Source organism: Sprattus sprattus (genome assembly GCF_963457725.1).
Source record: "Sprattus sprattus genome assembly, chromosome: 8".
In the NCBI taxonomy this organism is placed as follows: domain Eukaryota; kingdom Metazoa; phylum Chordata; class Actinopteri; order Clupeiformes; family Clupeidae; genus Sprattus; species Sprattus sprattus.
Genome location: NC_137927.1, coordinates 21918752 through 21936042, shown reverse-complemented (window position 1 = coordinate 21936042; position 17291 = coordinate 21918752). Strand labels below are relative to the sequence as shown.

General features: G+C 40.3%; 1 protein-coding gene across 4 annotated transcripts in view; it reads left to right on the top strand.

Annotated features, from left to right (window-relative positions):
* dgkza (diacylglycerol kinase, zeta a) overlaps positions 1-17291 on the top strand; it is a 101485-nt gene that overhangs the window by 41947 nt on the left and 42247 nt on the right. For all 4 annotated transcript variants that reach the window (XM_080843608.1, XM_080843607.1, XM_080843606.1 and 1 more), the window contains 15 exons: positions 288-356; positions 729-800; positions 1459-1575; positions 8805-8876; positions 9200-9295; positions 9420-9502; positions 9595-9655; positions 13763-13876; positions 14166-14306; positions 15484-15562; positions 15713-15768; positions 15921-15983; positions 16191-16264; positions 16389-16500; positions 16915-17114. In XM_080843608.1, the coding sequence (XP_080699734.1) occupies positions 288-356; positions 729-800; positions 1459-1575; positions 8805-8876; positions 9200-9295; positions 9420-9502; positions 9595-9655; positions 13763-13876; positions 14166-14306; positions 15484-15562; positions 15713-15768; positions 15921-15983; positions 16191-16264; positions 16389-16500; positions 16915-17114 (1409 nt within the window). The remainder of the gene's footprint in view (positions 1-287; positions 357-728; positions 801-1458; positions 1576-8804; positions 8877-9199; positions 9296-9419; positions 9503-9594; positions 9656-13762; positions 13877-14165; positions 14307-15483; positions 15563-15712; positions 15769-15920; positions 15984-16190; positions 16265-16388; positions 16501-16914; positions 17115-17291) is intronic.

Genomic DNA, 17291 nt, shown 5'->3' with positions numbered 1-17291 from the left:
AATGAGATTTCTTTCTTAAAAAAAAAAAAAATCCAAGCAGGATACTCTGTAGAGTTGTGGGGAATTGAGAAATAATCATCTGTATCATCTGTATCAGAACATTTGTCATTTGTTGTAATTTTTTCAAGAAGTAATTGCAAACCTTTTTAGTGTGAAGGGCTATTTTATATTTAGGTCAATACTTTTGAGAGCCTGAAGTTAACAGATGTAGTACAATGGTGGTAAAGATGTGTCATTTTCAATAACATGGCAATGTTGACACAACACATTCATGTTTTTCACTACAGCCTTCAGTAGTGCGACATCACTGGGTCCACAGGCGCCGTCAGGATGGAAAGTGTCGACAGTGTGGGAAGGTGAGTAACCATTACCTTTAGATCAGACTAAGAGTTCTAGTCAGAGATCAACTGGGACACTTAAAGGCTGTTCACAGGAGTTACACAAATAACAAAAAATACATAATGTTGCTGACTAGGAAAGCTCAAATAGTGCATTTAAGGAAAGTGTACAAATGAAAAAGATCCACTGCACAGTGTATCAACTCCTCATGAAGTAAATAAAACAAAACAAACTTAGTCATGTTAAATACATGTTTTGCTGTAAGACTGGTAGAAGAGGCACTAGCATGAATGCTAGAAAAAAAAAGCTCTGTTTCAGAATTAAAATCTGTCAGTAAAATCTGTTTTTAGTTCAGGAAACTTCCTCATGCACTTCATTATTTCCTACAGGGCTTCCAGCAGAAGTTTGCATTTCATAGCAAAGAGATTGTGGCCATCAGCTGTTCGTGGTGTAAGCAAGCAGTAAGTCTACTCCAGTTCCTGGAAAGTGCACTGTTGCAAGACATGTTTTGATGTGTTCATTAGATATGGTTCTGGTCAAATGAAAGAAGCAAGCAGACTTTTCTAATAGGAGGTAAACACTGTAGTCTCAAGGTACCCAGTATAGGCTTTCGCCACATGGGTGCACTATAGAACATTGGTTTCCAAATGTTACCGTTATCCACGTGTTGTGTGTGTTGGCTTGATTAGTTGCTAGTGAGATGTATGATGTAACAATGTAACCTTCAAAATAACTTTGTTTACATTTCATGTCATTGGAAATGATTTAATCCCGTGGGGTAGGTTTCAGGGACATACAGTTTGTTTGGGCACTGAAACATCAATGATTTTTCATTGAACTCACACTGGGTACCTTTAACTTTATTTAGGGACAGAAAATCAATGTCAGACGTCCAGTGTGCCATTGTAGTACCAATACAGCCTTGTGAAGATTTACTTAATGAAATTCACATAATTGTCATTTTTGTATGCAAAAGTAATGATACATTTGTGTCAAATGGGCCAACTTGGGTCATTTTCCTTTGACCACCCCAAGGAGGTATTTGGCGAATACTCGATTCTGTTTTTTGATGTGCCTCCACCACTCTTTGTTTTCTCTCTCCTCCACCCCTTCCTAAAGTACCACAATAAGGTGTCATGCTTCATGCTACAGCAGATTGAGGAGGCCTGTTCTCTGGGTGCTCATGCTTCAGTCATTGTCCCACCCACATGGATCATCCGTGTACGCAGACCTCAGGTACAGTCCAACACCAGATCACATGCTTGTCCCACATTTAATCATGTTTCGCTTCCACACGATTCACAATTAACACATCCTACACTTCAGACTGAACTCATGGAAGATACGTTGGGTATCCGTATAAGCATGAAAAGCTCTTATGGTAATCAGTCAGACTGTGAGTTGTTGGTCATACTTTGGTGGGTTTCTCTTCAACAGCAATTTACTCTTATTCTTTTTGGTTAGACTTTGCCCTTCATAAAGTTTTGTGCTCAGCTATTCAGGCCGCTATTCCTATTCCCATTTTCCATGCTGTTTCTTAACTACATGAAGCATTTTGCACACTATTAGCAGCCATATGTCCACTTCATATAGTGCATCACATCATTGAACCATCTTAAGTACATGAAGCATTTTGCACACTATTAGCAGCCATATGTCCACTTCATATAGTGCATCACATCATTGAACCATCTTAAGTACATGAAACATTTTGCACACTATTAGCAGCCATTTGTCCACTTTATATAGTGCATCACCTCATTGAACCTTCTCAACCATTTTTTGGTAATAATGCCTAAACGTGTAAACAGGAATGCATTACCAAATGTTTGGTGTAAAATGTGAAACAAATATAAACTGATCAGAGTAGTATGTGGTTACTATGAGGGTTAACCTTATTAGTCTGAAACCCTAGTCAGGTGGGATTCGTTTTACATGGAGAGAAGGTATGGTCACCTATGATGTGTGAGCACCTATGTTTAAAGACCTGTCTTACATGAGTCACTCGTCAGGGCATTTTACTGACTTTTAGAGGACTACACATTTGTATGACTCAAAATATTTACTCTCTGCAAACCCCTCTAAAAATAACGTCAGGTATAAGGTAATCTCAAATATTCTCTAACTTTCGTTTTGTAATGTTGCAGCCTGCAAATTCAGGTGAAAATTCAAATAGTGAAGGGCTTAGGCTACTTGTCAGAGAGAACATGCTAATTTAGTCTACCAGGGGACTTGTAAATAATAACTAATCATTATTTAAAAAAAAATAAGAATAATTACAGACATCTTCCTGACTTCTTTCAGACAATTTTATTGTGGGCAATTTGTTAAGTACATTGCCTTAAGTGGGCAAAACACCTTATTCCCATGAATCATACCTAACTCCCTGAAGAGCTCTGATGAATGCAGGCCACTGCGATGCACGCGCCCTATGAGTGCTTCTGATCTCCGCTTCTCTCAGGGCTCTCTTCTCTCTCTTCCTCTTCTCCCACATTCTCCATCTGCTCAGGCAGCGTTTCCTCCACAACTCAGCTCTAATGATGTGTGCTCTTCTCTCTTCCTCCACCACTCCAATGGTCCTCACCGGAATCCTGCCGATGATGTTGCTCCTGCCCTTTTCTCTTTCAAGGCTGGCAACAAACTCTTTTCTCTGATACTGCTCCACCTTTGTGTTCAGATACTCAATGAGCTGGTTTATAAAACCACCATTGATGGCTTCTGGACCTTCTTCTATGACTTCTTCCACAGTGGACTTTGCCTCTTGAGAGCTCACTGTGTCACTCTCCCCCACCTTCACCTCTGCCTGGAGCTCTGTTTGCCTTGTGCAGTTCAGAGGATCAATGTCTTCCTCAGTAACAAGTAGTTTAATCTCCTTATGTATTTTGGCGGCTGCAGATACATTTACCATGTCATTAACCATCTCCTCTTTCACACTGGTCGTCTTCACCACTTCTTCTAGTCGTGTTTCCACATCTATTGAAATGTCTCTCTCCTTCTCAGGGCCTGCCTCTTCCTTCGTGTTCTGCCTCTCTCTCATCTCTGCCACTTCATGATATTCCTTAACCTTCACTAGAGTGTCTTCTTGTGTTCTTGCTCTGATGTTGGCCTCTCCACTCACACACTTCACACTGCTTAGTGTGACCCTGGACTTCTCATCAGCCACAGTCACCATGTCCTTCTTCTGCCTTGGTTGTTGACTCGTCTCTTCCTTTTGCATCCGTACCTCTCCATCACCCCCTGTAAATGTGTTTTGCATCCTAGCCGCGTTGTCTCTGCACACACTGGTTTCAAACTCCTCCATTTTGAGGGCCACCAGTTTGTCAACCATATATGCTCAACCCTAACAGGAAAATCATGTTTGATCATTACTTTTGTACATACACAGCTTTTTATTTGTATTATCCTTTTTACAAATTACAGGATGCCTGAGCTTTCCACCTATTGCAAGTTCAGGATATATCTGATTGACAAACAAATAGCCAATCAGACTGCAGCTTTCCTAATAAACTTAGTTTAGTTTAGTTTGTTTTGTGGGAAATTAAATCAACAATCAACTTATTCAAAGTTAGTGAAATTATATGAAATCAACGTTTTTATTAGCTTATTATGTCCATCTGTAAGTGCATGTGTGTTTTCTTTATTTTCTGCAAATAGCGAAAACTCATCTGCAATCATTGTAACTAATGGGCATTGGATAAAAGATTTATCCTACCCACAGAACAGATTTAATTTGCAGCATATTAACTGTAGAAATACATTGTATTAACATTATTAATTTAACAAACTGTTTTACAATATATTGCATTAATGTAGTAGACACAGTGGTTAAATTGGGCCGGGGCTGTCCGGGGCAGAGCCCCGGCACATAAGCTGCCGGGTCTGGAGTTCTGCAAAGCAGATCTGCTGCGCAGCAGCTCCAGCCGATTTTGGCAATCTGCCTAGTCCATTCACAAGCAATGTTGTCCTACTCATTTACAACTTTTCCATTGCAAATCTATGTTGTTTTAAAACAAAAATCTAAATAATGGTAGGGAAAGGCTGGCCTAGACATCTGGAGCAAGTTTGAGAAGTAGGCATATCGCGCACGAAACTTGCGCAGCAGCTCCTCCTCCGCGATCAGACGACACAACGTCAATCGGTCATCATCAGACATATCGTAGTAGACAGGTGAATGGCGAGGTAAGAGAAACAAAATTAAAGGTGCACGGTATTTTGAAAGAGGTCGATCATCACCAATAGGCTAATATCATTAGATATGGGCTTGCATTTTCATTAAGCAGGAAAAATTCACCTTAGACATGCAGGGATAGCCTGCTACTGGTGTGTCAACTCGCAAGCGCTAGTTAAAAAGAACAATGCTGCTAATTCTAAATGATTTAGCAAGTAGTCTATGCGATCTCCGAATCACATTTCTCATTCCTAGCTGGATGAATTTCAAACTTATTTGTATCAATGAATCAGCTCTTAATGTGACCTCATCAAACACACTCAAAATCTACAGAGTACATATTAAGCAACATATAAAAAATGCTGGAGTTGTTGGCGGCTTGCTTCACTGCTTGTGGATGGTTGCTCATCATCTGAATCTTCCTCCTGGCTATGCATTGGTCCTTGAACATACACTACTCACAAAAAGTTAGTGATATCTGGCTTTTGGGTGAGTAGTGTATTTTAGCATTGACCCTGTGAATATTTTTTTAGAAAAGTAACCTACTAACAAATACTAATAATTGTATTAGTATTGATTGATTCACATCCATATGAATGGATGACATGACAAACAAGTGGTGGAAAATGGAAAGTATTTGTTAGTAGGTTACTTTTCACAAAGTTAACTTTAACGGTGATGTGTTTTTTGTTTAATTTGGCAACTTATTTACTGCATAATCCTCGAAAGATTTGTGAAATTTGCCCCTCCGGATCAGAGCCCCCCTACATAGAAAATCCCAATTTAACCCCTGAGTAGACATACAACTGATTCTTAGATCCTTTAATAGGCGAACAGCCTGTAAATTGATCCCACATTCAAAGTGTATTTCGCAAAGGGCAGCCAGATTTGGGAATTGCATTGGCTATTTAAAAAAAGGCTGAAACCTGACCATTGGAGAGCTCGTCAATCTCCAGACAAGTGTTGTGTGTTTTAGAGGGGAATATCAGTTTAAAAAACACCAGAAACTGTGGTTAACACGTTTGTTGAAGACATCTTTCATAGTAAGTATACTAGCTAACACGGCCGACCCCCATCTATTTAAAGCTCTGCTAGTGCCTGCATCTCAATAGTAGGCTACTCACCTCACCTGGTTTTGTGCTAACAGCCACAGCACTGGGGCGAGGTTTGGTAGAAAAGACTTGCTAGTGACATTGATTGTAGTTATTCAGTCTTCGAAGCATTCGGAAGTTCCTTAGCAACAGACACATCAAAGATGTTTAGATTTCTCGAGTTCATTATTACGTGAAAAGACCTTCGCTAGTAGCCAACCACTAGCTCCTGATGTTAGCGAAGAAGAGTTTAAATTAACAAATACTCGGTTGGCCTAACGGTCAGGGATGTCATATATGGTTGTGGGGGAACTTTATCATCTGTAGGGATGTCTATACACCATGGATAAAAGTTAGCCTCATTGTGTCTGTTATTCATTTGAGATAAATAAGCATTGCACCAAACCAACAAACGGCTCGCGTGTTTACAGGTGTTTTCTAAAATCGCGATTTCATTCATTGTGCGCATAGATATAGGTCTATAAATGTTCGGTTTATTCTAGCCCCCTCCCATATAATTTTTCGTAGGCTATATCATCCAACCAGTGATAAAAAATAACAATTGTTTCCTGCCTGATAAAGGCCTACAGTTGTCTGGGAATTCCCTGCCCCTTCACTGCATTGCATTTGCTCAGTTAGTCTGGCCAACTATCATCAGCGATCCACTTCACTCACGTAATTGGACACGCCTTTAACCAATCAGACCAACGATACTATACAACAATACAACGATCGGTAATAAAGCAAACACATATTTTTTCTGTATGAATTGTTCCAGGGCAAGTTTCTGTTCTGTTTTCAAAGAAAACTTGCCTTATCGAAGTTTTGCGGTGCTTCGGCGGCCACCATGTCCAATGTTTAAAAACTCTCCGTGCAGTAGAATTTGTAACGTAGCCGTGGTAAGTTTAAATCCGCCAATGGCGCGCCAGGTAGCCAAAAGCCAGTTTGTGATTGGCTCCAAGGATTGTGGAAATCTTGAAATGAACGGGTATCCATACTTGGCCAGACCCAGTTCTGAGGCAAAATCAATTTGGCCGGAAGAAGTGGGGCGGGACTTCCCAGACTAGGCCTACAGGCTACTGAAGAGAGAAGAAGGCAAACATTATTCTTGCTACTTATTTTACTATAGCTGTCGCCCTACATTAATCTCATTCTCATTCATGTCACTTTTATTGAGACGTTATTATTTTTTTACCCACAAAGTACACATTTTTTTTTATAACAATGGTAATTTTGTATCACAGTACAGTCATATAGTTTAGTTTACAACACACACACACACACACACACACACACACACACACACACACACACACACACACACACACACACACACATTTAAGGTTGCAGTTTAACCACCAAAAATGAGAGCTGGCTGAAAACATTGAACATATTGCCACCTTCTTTATTTTTTTGGTATATGGGCCATTCTACCGAATTGATGCAAAGTCATGTCGGATATATTTAGAATTTTTTTATGGTTTATTCCCAAAACTTTGTCCGTATGTATATTGTACCATATCTAAAGTACATATATCTAGTAAAAGAACAGTCAAGTTTTATATTGTATTTTCAGAATGTGTCGGAATGTTTTTCCTCTTCCAAAAATTGTCACTACCGAAACATCACATTTACTATAGTAAAAAAGTATTATTATTGACCTGTTCAGATTGTGTTTCCTTCCCTTCTCTGAAGTGTATTTTTACAAATATTTCTTGAAGGTTTTCACAATGAAATCCATAGAAATCAATTTTTTACCAAATTTTCAAGTTCAATTTATCTGTTTCGGTAGTGACTGCACTGTTTCGGTAGCGACTGCACTGTTGGATGGATGTTCATTTCTCTCCCAAAATCATCCAAAAGGTGCTCTGGGCCTCCCTTTAGTCCACACAACACGTATATTTAAAAATTATGGGATTGAACTACTTACCATTTCATTTAGTCACTACCCAAATCATCTGGTCACTACCATATGTTTCGGTAGTGACAATTCTAGCTAACTTTAAGCATAAATAAAGAATTCTAGCAAGCACACGGCTTTCAAACACATCTTTGAAGAGGTGAACACACATACAAACATAAGATTTTCCATGAAACCCCAAAAGGTTTACTTAATTGAAGAAAACATGCGTTTCGGTAGTGACAATTCTGAAGGTTACACGTCGATTTTCAGACTTTGGAACACATTTATATAAAAACTATGGGATTTAGCTACTTACCATTCAACCATGAGGGACAGAGATGCAGTGTCACTGCATGGTCAAAAATGTAGAGTCGTGGCTAAAACACAGGCTCAGACAATGGACTAAAACTCTTGTGTTTCGGTAGTGACATGAAAACTAGGGACATGATTTTTTGAGTATAGTAAATTGATTTAAAAATTAAACCCACAATAAATCTAAATATTCCAAGTTCTGTTTCAACCCAATCATAACGATCTTTGAAATTAAATCATTGAAAAAAATCAAAAAAAATTGAAAAGTGTTATTTAAAGGCATTGAAATTTAGATGTCAGGGTTGGGGACAGCTACTTCCCAATAGAAAGTACCCTATAAATGATGATTTTGTATATATTTAGCTTATTACTATCTCATGTAATGCATTGGGTTTATTTAGACCATAACATTTTCTAATTAAATATCTATGCCTAAATACCTAATTGTTTTGTAAATTGTTTTTATTGTTGAGGGACTGCATATTACACGAATTCGGTAGAATGGCCCATATATTTTATTTCAAGTAGGCCTAGCTATTATTTCAGTGGATAGGAAGGCAATGTTGAGATTTTGAGATGGCACAGTGGGTTTTAGTTTGGTGATTCAATCAATTTTAGCAGAGGTGAACTACAGTTAGTCATGGCAACAGTAGCCTTCCCACTGGATTTGTTCAATAATAGCTGGCTGCTTTAGATACATTGACAGATTTAATTAAGTGAAGCACATTTTGGGGGGGCGGGGGGGGGGGCTACACAATATTTATAGCGCTCCCCACCACTCAGAGATAGTTAGTTTCTATGCTTCATTGCTTTATGCCTGCTGATGGAAGCTGTGTGTTATTCAACCGCTTCTCTCAGCAGATGGCAGCAGAGACCGCGTGCAGTCCTTAACATTCCGTGGAATCAGAACACTCATTCATTTCCTTCTTGGGCAGTATGATGCAGTTGTACATTGTGGATAACTATTATGTCTTTGTGTCCCTTTCTGCAGTCATCACTTAAAGCTAGTAAAAAGAAGAAACGGACCTCATTCAAACGCAAATCCAGCAAGAAGGGAGCTGAGGTAAGGCCCAGGAGCTCACTGTAACTCTAAATCAATAAGAGCACATTTGTTCGTAGACGGACACAGACGGTACAGAGACATGTCATATGACGAGACCTGGCGGCATCCACAGGGCCGCTCAGCCTTTAATTGCATTGGCTCAGCATCTGAGGTCAATACTGAGCCTGTATTGATTAGCTTTCATGATGCTAATGACTGGCCTCTGACATAAATTACTTGGAATTAACCTATGGGGGTCTCTTAAGTACTAAACACACACACAACGTTAATACATTTTCAACTCACAATACTTTTGGATGTTTTTCCTTGTTCTTTCCTGATAGGAGACTCGCTGGAAGCCTTTCATTGTCAGGCCAATTCCCTCTCAACTAATGAAGCCTGTGCTTGTATTTGTCAACCCTAAGAGTGGGGGGAATCAGGTGAGAAGGAATCCTCAGCTGCCATCTGGAAGCCAGTTATCCTCATTTGTTTGTCACAATATTAATCTATTCAATATGTGGTTGACATGGTCAAGGCTGCAAGATTTGTTTTATTATTTTCCAGGGAGCCAAGATCATCCAGTCTTTCATGTGGTACCTCAATCCCAGACAAGTATTTGACCTTAGCCAAGGAGGGCCCAAAGAGGGGTATGCATTGAGTCCTAATCCTTCATTGCACTCAACAGTTTGCAGGTGCTTGTTTGGGTAATTTATTTTTGCTTTTTTTTTGTCCTCCTAAGCTTAGAAATGTATCGCAAAGTCCACAACCTGCGGATTTTAGCATGCGGAGGTGATGGGACGGTAAGTCCGTGGCTTATTATTGTTGTCTTTTCTTCTCTTCCATGGTCCCTTGCCTCTAATAGTAAGGTGTCTTGGTGTGTCATTATACATTGTTCAGGCAAAGAGATATGTGTGATATGATGTTGTTGTGGTGTAGAGTGCATTCAGAAAATATTCAGACCTTCACTTTTTTCATTTTTTTCACTTTACATGTTGCAGCCTTGTGCTCAAATTGTTTAAATAAATGATTTACCTTGTCAATCAACACTATAATCCTGTTGTTGCTTTGTTATTATAGGCTATTTAAAACATTTTCGCAAATGTATTAAAAACAAAACACTGATATCACATTGCAATAAGTATTCAGACCCATCGCTCAGTACTTAGTTGAAGCATCAATTGGCAGAGATTACAGCCTTGAGTATTCTTGGGTATGATGCAGCAACCTTTGCACAGGGTATTTTCTGCCATTCTTCTCTGCAGATCCTCTCAAGCTCTGTTAGATTGGATGGTGACTGTCGGTGGACAGCATTTTCAGGTCTCTCCAAAGATGTTCAATTGGGTTCAAGTTGGGGCTCTGGCTGGGCCACTCAAGGACATGCACAGAGTTCTCCCTCCTGCATTGTCTAGGCTGTGTGCTCAAAGTCATTGTCCTGTTAGAAGGTGAACCTTCGGAACCAGTCTAAGGTCTTGAATGCTCTAGACCAGGTTTCCTTAAGGGTATCATTGAACTTTGCTCCATTCAGTACTCCCTCAACCTTGACCAGTCACATAGTCCATGCCACTGAAAAACACCCTCACACCATGATGCTGCCACCACCATGCTTCACTGTTGGTATTGTATTGGGTGATAAATACACTAGCCATGTATCATGTAGGCATGTTAGAATTGTGGGCCAAACAGTTCCATCTTGGTTTCATCAGACCAGATAACTTTGTTTCTTACAGTCTGAGAGTGGAGCTTTTTTGCTAACTCTTACTAGGCTCTCTTGTGTCTTTCACTGAGTAGAGGCTTCCATCTGGCAACACTGCCATAATGCCCAGATTGGTGGACTGTTGCAGTGATTGTTGTTCTTTTGGAAGTTTTCCCATATCCACACAGGATCTCTGGAGCTCAGCCACAGTGGCCATCGGGTTCATGGACATCATTGACATTTACATTTACATTTACATTTAGTCATATAGCAGACGCCTTTATCCAAAGCGACGTACAAAGGAGAAACCAATCAAGCTACGAGCATTAGAGACCTTGTGATAAAATAAATACTATTTTACGAGCATTAGAGACCTTGTGATAAAATAAATACTATTTTACATAAGGAGTAAAAAGTGCAATAATGTAACTACTGTAAGAGTGAGTTAATTACTGGTTAGAGGAGATAGCATTAGAGCAAAGATACCGAGAGGTAGAGGAAGTCCAAGTTAAGAAAGAAGGTGCTCTCCGAAGAGTTGGTAGAGAGGGACGCCCCTGCTCTGGTAGGACGAGGCAGCTCATTAGGTAACATTTGCCCTTACAAGAGCATTTAAGTAAGTGGGAGCAGAACCAGCAATCACTCTGTAAGCAAGCATAAGTGATTTTAACTAAATGCGAGCCGCTACATGCAGCCAGTGGAGGTTGGACTCTGATTGCTCATTTTGGCTGGGCGGCCATCTCGAGAAAGAGTCCTGGTTGTTCCAATTTGCGATTTATGGAGGCCACTGTGATGTTGTGAACCTTCAATGCAGCAGAAATGTTGTAGCCTTCCCCAGATCGGTGCTTCGAAACAATCCTGTCTCTGAACTCTAAACCCTGTAGTAGAGGGTGATACAGCAGTGGATTTTCAAACCTTTTTTTTGGCAATGAAATTATTTTGATTGATAGTCTCCAATGTGCAAAATACCCAGAGTAAATCAGAGGGGTTCCCCCAACCTAACCTGCTCCAGTGTTATGCTGATGTCTTACACAGACTCGATATGCAATACTCAAGATTCCATGGATGTAAGCCAAGGCAATCAACTACTGTACACACTTCACACACATCACAAAGGCTAACTCACGCAACTACTCAACCACACAACAACTATGCCCTGCAACAGAATCCACACAGCACACTCGCCTTACCTGACATGCGCACACACTCCAACCTGACTGCTTGCTGTACACATTTTCACCCTTTTCACCTACAATTCAGTCACAGCAATTAAGGCCATAGATTGAAATAAATGCATCTATATTAATTGATCTTATCTCCTACCTTTCACTTGGACTATTTGCATTGACAATGTCTGGGCTTGGCTGTCCCTGTGTTTGTAGATCTTTTTCCGCTCCTCTCTGCATCGGGACCACTAGCTTCACCATTTATTCTTCTCGGGGTGTCTGTCCCTTTTCATAGAGCAGCAATCCACACAGCTGAGTGTGCTGTGTGGATTGCTAAACTTGCTAACCTAGCTTATTCAGGTGCATTTACATTTTTGGGGGGGAAATGTTTATCAATGTACACTGTCCCTTTTCAAATAAACGCATAAACAGTAAACAGCAAGCTCATTGCTTTTCTACACAATAAACCCCTAACTTTTCACCCAGGTTACTTATGATAGCAGCTGTAGCATCACCTCCGTCTCCCTCAATCTCAACTTGACCTGGTTCTGGGGACTAGAGACCCAACTCACCTGTGCATGCGTTGCTAGTTGTGTTGGCACCAGTGTTGGCTCCAAGTGTCTCCGCTTCATTGTTGTTCTTGTTCAGCTTTTTTTTTTTTAAAGGGGTGTTGTTCGCCCCGTCAGGATTAATTTTTGGATAATGACCTCCGGACAATACATTATCCCTTACTTATCTGATTCGTTATGTAAAATGTACTTGTATATCAAAATCAAAATAGCAGTGTGATGACCAATGGGACCAATAGACCAAACAAGAGCAGAAAATCATAACGGTTAAGCAAAAATAAAGAAGTAACTTCTTCCCCAATATTGCAAAACACTCATGAGAGAGCCACTATTGCAACTGGATAAACCAACCGGTCGGAAACCAACTTGAATTAACTATACAAACATTACAAAGAGCTGCGTAAAGACAGCAGAATGCTTTAAGGATTGATGGCTGAACTGTAGGAAGTGCTTATAGGGCTGCATGAACATCTAAATTGGCTTATAATGGCAGGCTCCTACCCTTATGGGTCATAAAGTATTGATGACAAAAGGAACACCAACATCCAATTACTACCTTATATTGGGCCACTCCATTACATGGAAACCTCTCCTAGCAGTCATAGCCATCAAGCTAAATGAACATACATGTCCTTATATGGGTACGCTCAGACTAAAAACAACACCTGAGGTTCAAACCATTATCTGCTTCTAAACAAAGCAGTCACACAGTATTGAAACATGAACCAATCTGAACCTCCTGGATTGGGTATCTGAAGCCTCATTATTCAGTGCTACAAAGATTGATCCTCAAATGCCTACTATTACTTGTAAGGTATGATATATTTGCTGCATAATGTTGCTTTAAACACTCAAACGATACTTGTTTTATGTTTGTTATAATACATTTACATCAAAAAAGATTAAAGTAGTGTAAATCTATGCCTTAACTGCAATGCACCGATTTAGGAAGCTCATTTCATATTAGGTCCAAAACCAGCCTGTTTTCCCATGGCTTCTTTGGGAAAATATAAATGTATACAGAATACAAACAAATCAGCCATAAGATGTTGCTACAACATGCTACGACACGTTTTCCTCTGGCATGGTTTGGTCTACATCCAAAATTAATTTAGCCTTTTAAATCCTTACGGAACATTTCCAAAATTCAAATGGTCCTATTTCTCCTGTTGAAGCATTCAAATCCTTCAACCTTTTGCCACTCTGGGCACTCGGGAGATGCTGCTTGGACCCTGATGATTGCCGCTTGAATCTATATACAGAGATGCTTTATGAATAATGAATATGTTTTTAATGACCGTATGAGTGAGAAATAATAAAAAATCAACGTAGAAATCAAGATTTCAAAAGACAGATCTAGAGCATTCTAAATGTTTTTGGTAACAAATGTTTTTCATCTCTTCCTCCTCTTTCTTTCTTTCTTTCTTTCTTTCTTTCTTTCTTTCTCTCATTCTCCTCTGTCTTGTCACTGGTGTACTATAGGTGGGATGGATCCTTTCTACCTTGGATCAGCTCAATTTGAATCCTCAGCCCCCTGTGGCTGTTCTTCCTTTGGGCACGGGAAATGATCTGGCCAGGACACTTAACTGGGGAGGGGTATGTCCAGTAATACCAGAGTCTATTGTCACTTATTGTGCTCGATGGCCATCTCAATTTCTCTAATGTAGTTTTTAGGTTTTTCAGTTAGAATAATCAAATGTACATAGATTTTCTATCTATCCTAAAATCAGATTACAATTTCACTCATCACATTTCTGTTTATAGTTTCACAATTGATACACTGTACTCTGCCCTGAGGTCATCAGCTATCGGCACCATGATGAGCAGATCTCTGGCATGACATGGTGCCCAAAATCACACAATAATCTCTTCTGCTTTGTCATAGGGCTATACAGATGAACCTGTGTCAAAGATCCTGTCTCATGTTGAAGATGGAAATGTTGTCCAGCTGGACCGCTGGAACCTCATTGTTGAGTCCAACCCTGAGGCTTCAGGAGAGGATAAAGACGACCAGCAGACAGATAAAGTAAGCACTCTCCATCCCTCTCTCCTTTCAGCAGGAGGAACACTCAGGGTTTTTATTAAAGTACATTATTTTCTTCCGGGTGCCGATTTAGTTTCATATTTTATGCATTGCCATTTAAGCTGTTATTAGCATTCATTTTACCAAGTTTCTGAGAGGATACTATAGATGAATCTGTAATACTGTTAGGTCAATTCAATGCTGTGATACTTTAGTACTTCATATATAGTTTGAAAATTCTGTCTTCATTGCACCCATACATGTAGCTTTCTATAGAAGCCACTTTTCTCACAGTTCACATTCCAAAAGCTTTTATCACCACTGGAAGTTTCTGTGTCGAATAGGTGGAAAGGTAAGACATAAGATACAGAGCATCAATAATGTTATCCTCCAAGTGCCATAAGGGACTGATGCCAACAGAGAATTCTTATCAGTAGTTCCTCATAGTAGGCAGTAGGACAGCCCCATTGTTCCAGAGACCATAGTGTCCTTGTATCTCTGTGAGTGAATGACTGTACCCAGAGGAGATTGCAAACACAGGACAGAGGGAGGACATTAAAACCCTTATGAGATCATTACAGCCCAGTCTCTGCTTTGTGTCATTAAATGTGTGTGTGTGGTTTGTGTGTGTTTGTGTATGTTTGGATCTGCGAGGGAAAGACACTGAGATCGTTAGAAAGAGGAGGACAGAGAAGAGGTCTTCAAAGAGGCACTCTTTCAATGTTCAGTTTGTGATTGATGTTTTGTAATTACAGTTGATGCAGGGTCCATTGGGCCATAAAGTAGACATTTCAACCCTCTTTCCCCTGCCCTTAGGGCATGCGTGAGTGTGTGTCTTTCGGGCACTCATCGGACAGGGGCGAGTGATTGCTGTAGTGATGTTCACTGACGTGTAATTGACTTCTTGTCTGACCTGCTATTAATTACCTACTTCCGAACAGGGTGTGGTAGGTACTGCTGAGAGCTCAGAGAAGCTGATTTAGCACTACAAGACCTTATGCCACTATCTTGTATTCTGAGAGATAGTTGGGAAATTCAATGACATGTCTATCTGAATCTGATCTAATCATGTGTTTTATTCAATCACAGTAAAAAGTAGAATCTGACTGTATGCCAAAATTTGGAGAGGTATGCAAGTTTTTGTATCACAGTATTTCACAGCATTTAATATATTCAACAGCTTCCCTTGGATGTATTCAACAACTACTTCAGCCTTGGCTTTGACGCCCATGTGACACTAGAGTTCCATGAATCTCGAGGTTGGTTTAAAATACTAATATTTATATATAGTTCTCTTTAATTGTTCTTCATTTTGTATTGAGATGTATATCTGTATATATATATTAAATAAAGTACACATCATAGTGTGTGACACCAGTGAAAACTCTGCCCTTTCTCTATACCCCCAGAGGCAAACCCTGAGAAATTTAACAGCCGTTTCCGTAACAAGATGTTCTATGCTGGGGTGAGAATGCCTTGTGTCAATGCAAGAGGACCAAGAATAATCACAGAATGATTTGGCCATTGGAACATGATGTGGAACTGATTTGAGTAATCATTTTTAAAGTAGTGAAATCTGCACTACCCGCTCCCTAATGCTTTGCTCTTCTCTATCAGACTGCATTCTCAGACTTCCTCATGGGTAGTTCCAAAGATCTGGCCAAGCACATTAAGGTGGTGGTAAGTTTTGCTTGTGCTAGGAGCACACAAGATTTCAATTATTCTTCAACACATAGATTTGTTCAAATTTGCAGTGATGTAAATAACATGATGTCCATCCCAAGTGAATCCCTGAGTGTGCTGAATCTCAACACATGTGTGAAGTGAACTGAGATTTCCCATCTGTTCCCTCCCCCTCTGCATGCTCTGCCATCCTTGCCCTACTAGTGTGATGGCACGGATCTCACCTCAAAGGTGCAGGAGTTGAAACTGCAATGCCTCGTGTTCCTCAACATCCCTAGGTAAATCCTCTTCATTTCTGTCATCCAGGGTGATCTCTCCCATAATTTTCCTTAATCCAACTATCATTTTGTTTCATATGCGTCCGTGTGTGTTTGTATGTGTGTGTGTTCCTGTGTGATGTAGGTACTGTGCTGGCACCATGCCGTGGGGTAACCCGAGTGAGCACCATGACTTTGAGCCCCAGCGGCATGACGACGGCTGTATCGAAGTGATCGGCTTCACCATGACCTCACTGGTATGGCCTCCCTCCTCCGTCCTTAATTGTGGACCTCTCTGATAGATCCTTAAATCCTGTTCCGCATACTGGTTTTTTTTTTCACAAAGAAAATGTGTCAAAACAGTATGTAGCATTGCATCTGTGCTGATGACACCATTGTACTGGTCATCCATGTTGAAGTTTTAGGATGATTTTACTGCAAGTGTAGAAGTTTATTTATTCACGCAGCAGTCCCCATTAATTACTGGCGTATTTATGTATGTGCCATCTTCAGCACATCCAAATATATATCTCTGTATGATGGCTAAGTTTCACTATGTTTGCATCAGCGGATGTCAGAAGCGATGCTGCCAGCATGTTGCTGTCCTCTGTTCAGTAAGCCTGTGTGCAGACTGTTTTAACCCCTTTAATGCTGATCTTTTATCTCTGCAGGCCACACTGCAGGTGGGAGGCCATGGCGAGAGGCTGAACCAGTGCCGGGAAGTCACCCTGACTACTTACAAGTCCATCCCCATGCAGGTGGACGGGGAGCCTTGCAAGCTGGCCCCCTCCGTCATTCACATCTCCCTGAGGAACCAAGCCAACATGGTGCAGAAGACCAAAAGGAGGACCTCTATCCCACTGCTAAATGAGTGAGTGGCAGACAAACATAAGCAGTTATTATAACATGTCAAATCACAGGTGTGGGCACATCCATACAAATACTCATACACGCATAAAGCAAATAATATAGATGTATAGACACATTCAGTATATATAAACAGAGAGAGATCTCATCCACCCAACTATACAACACCTTTTTGTGTTAA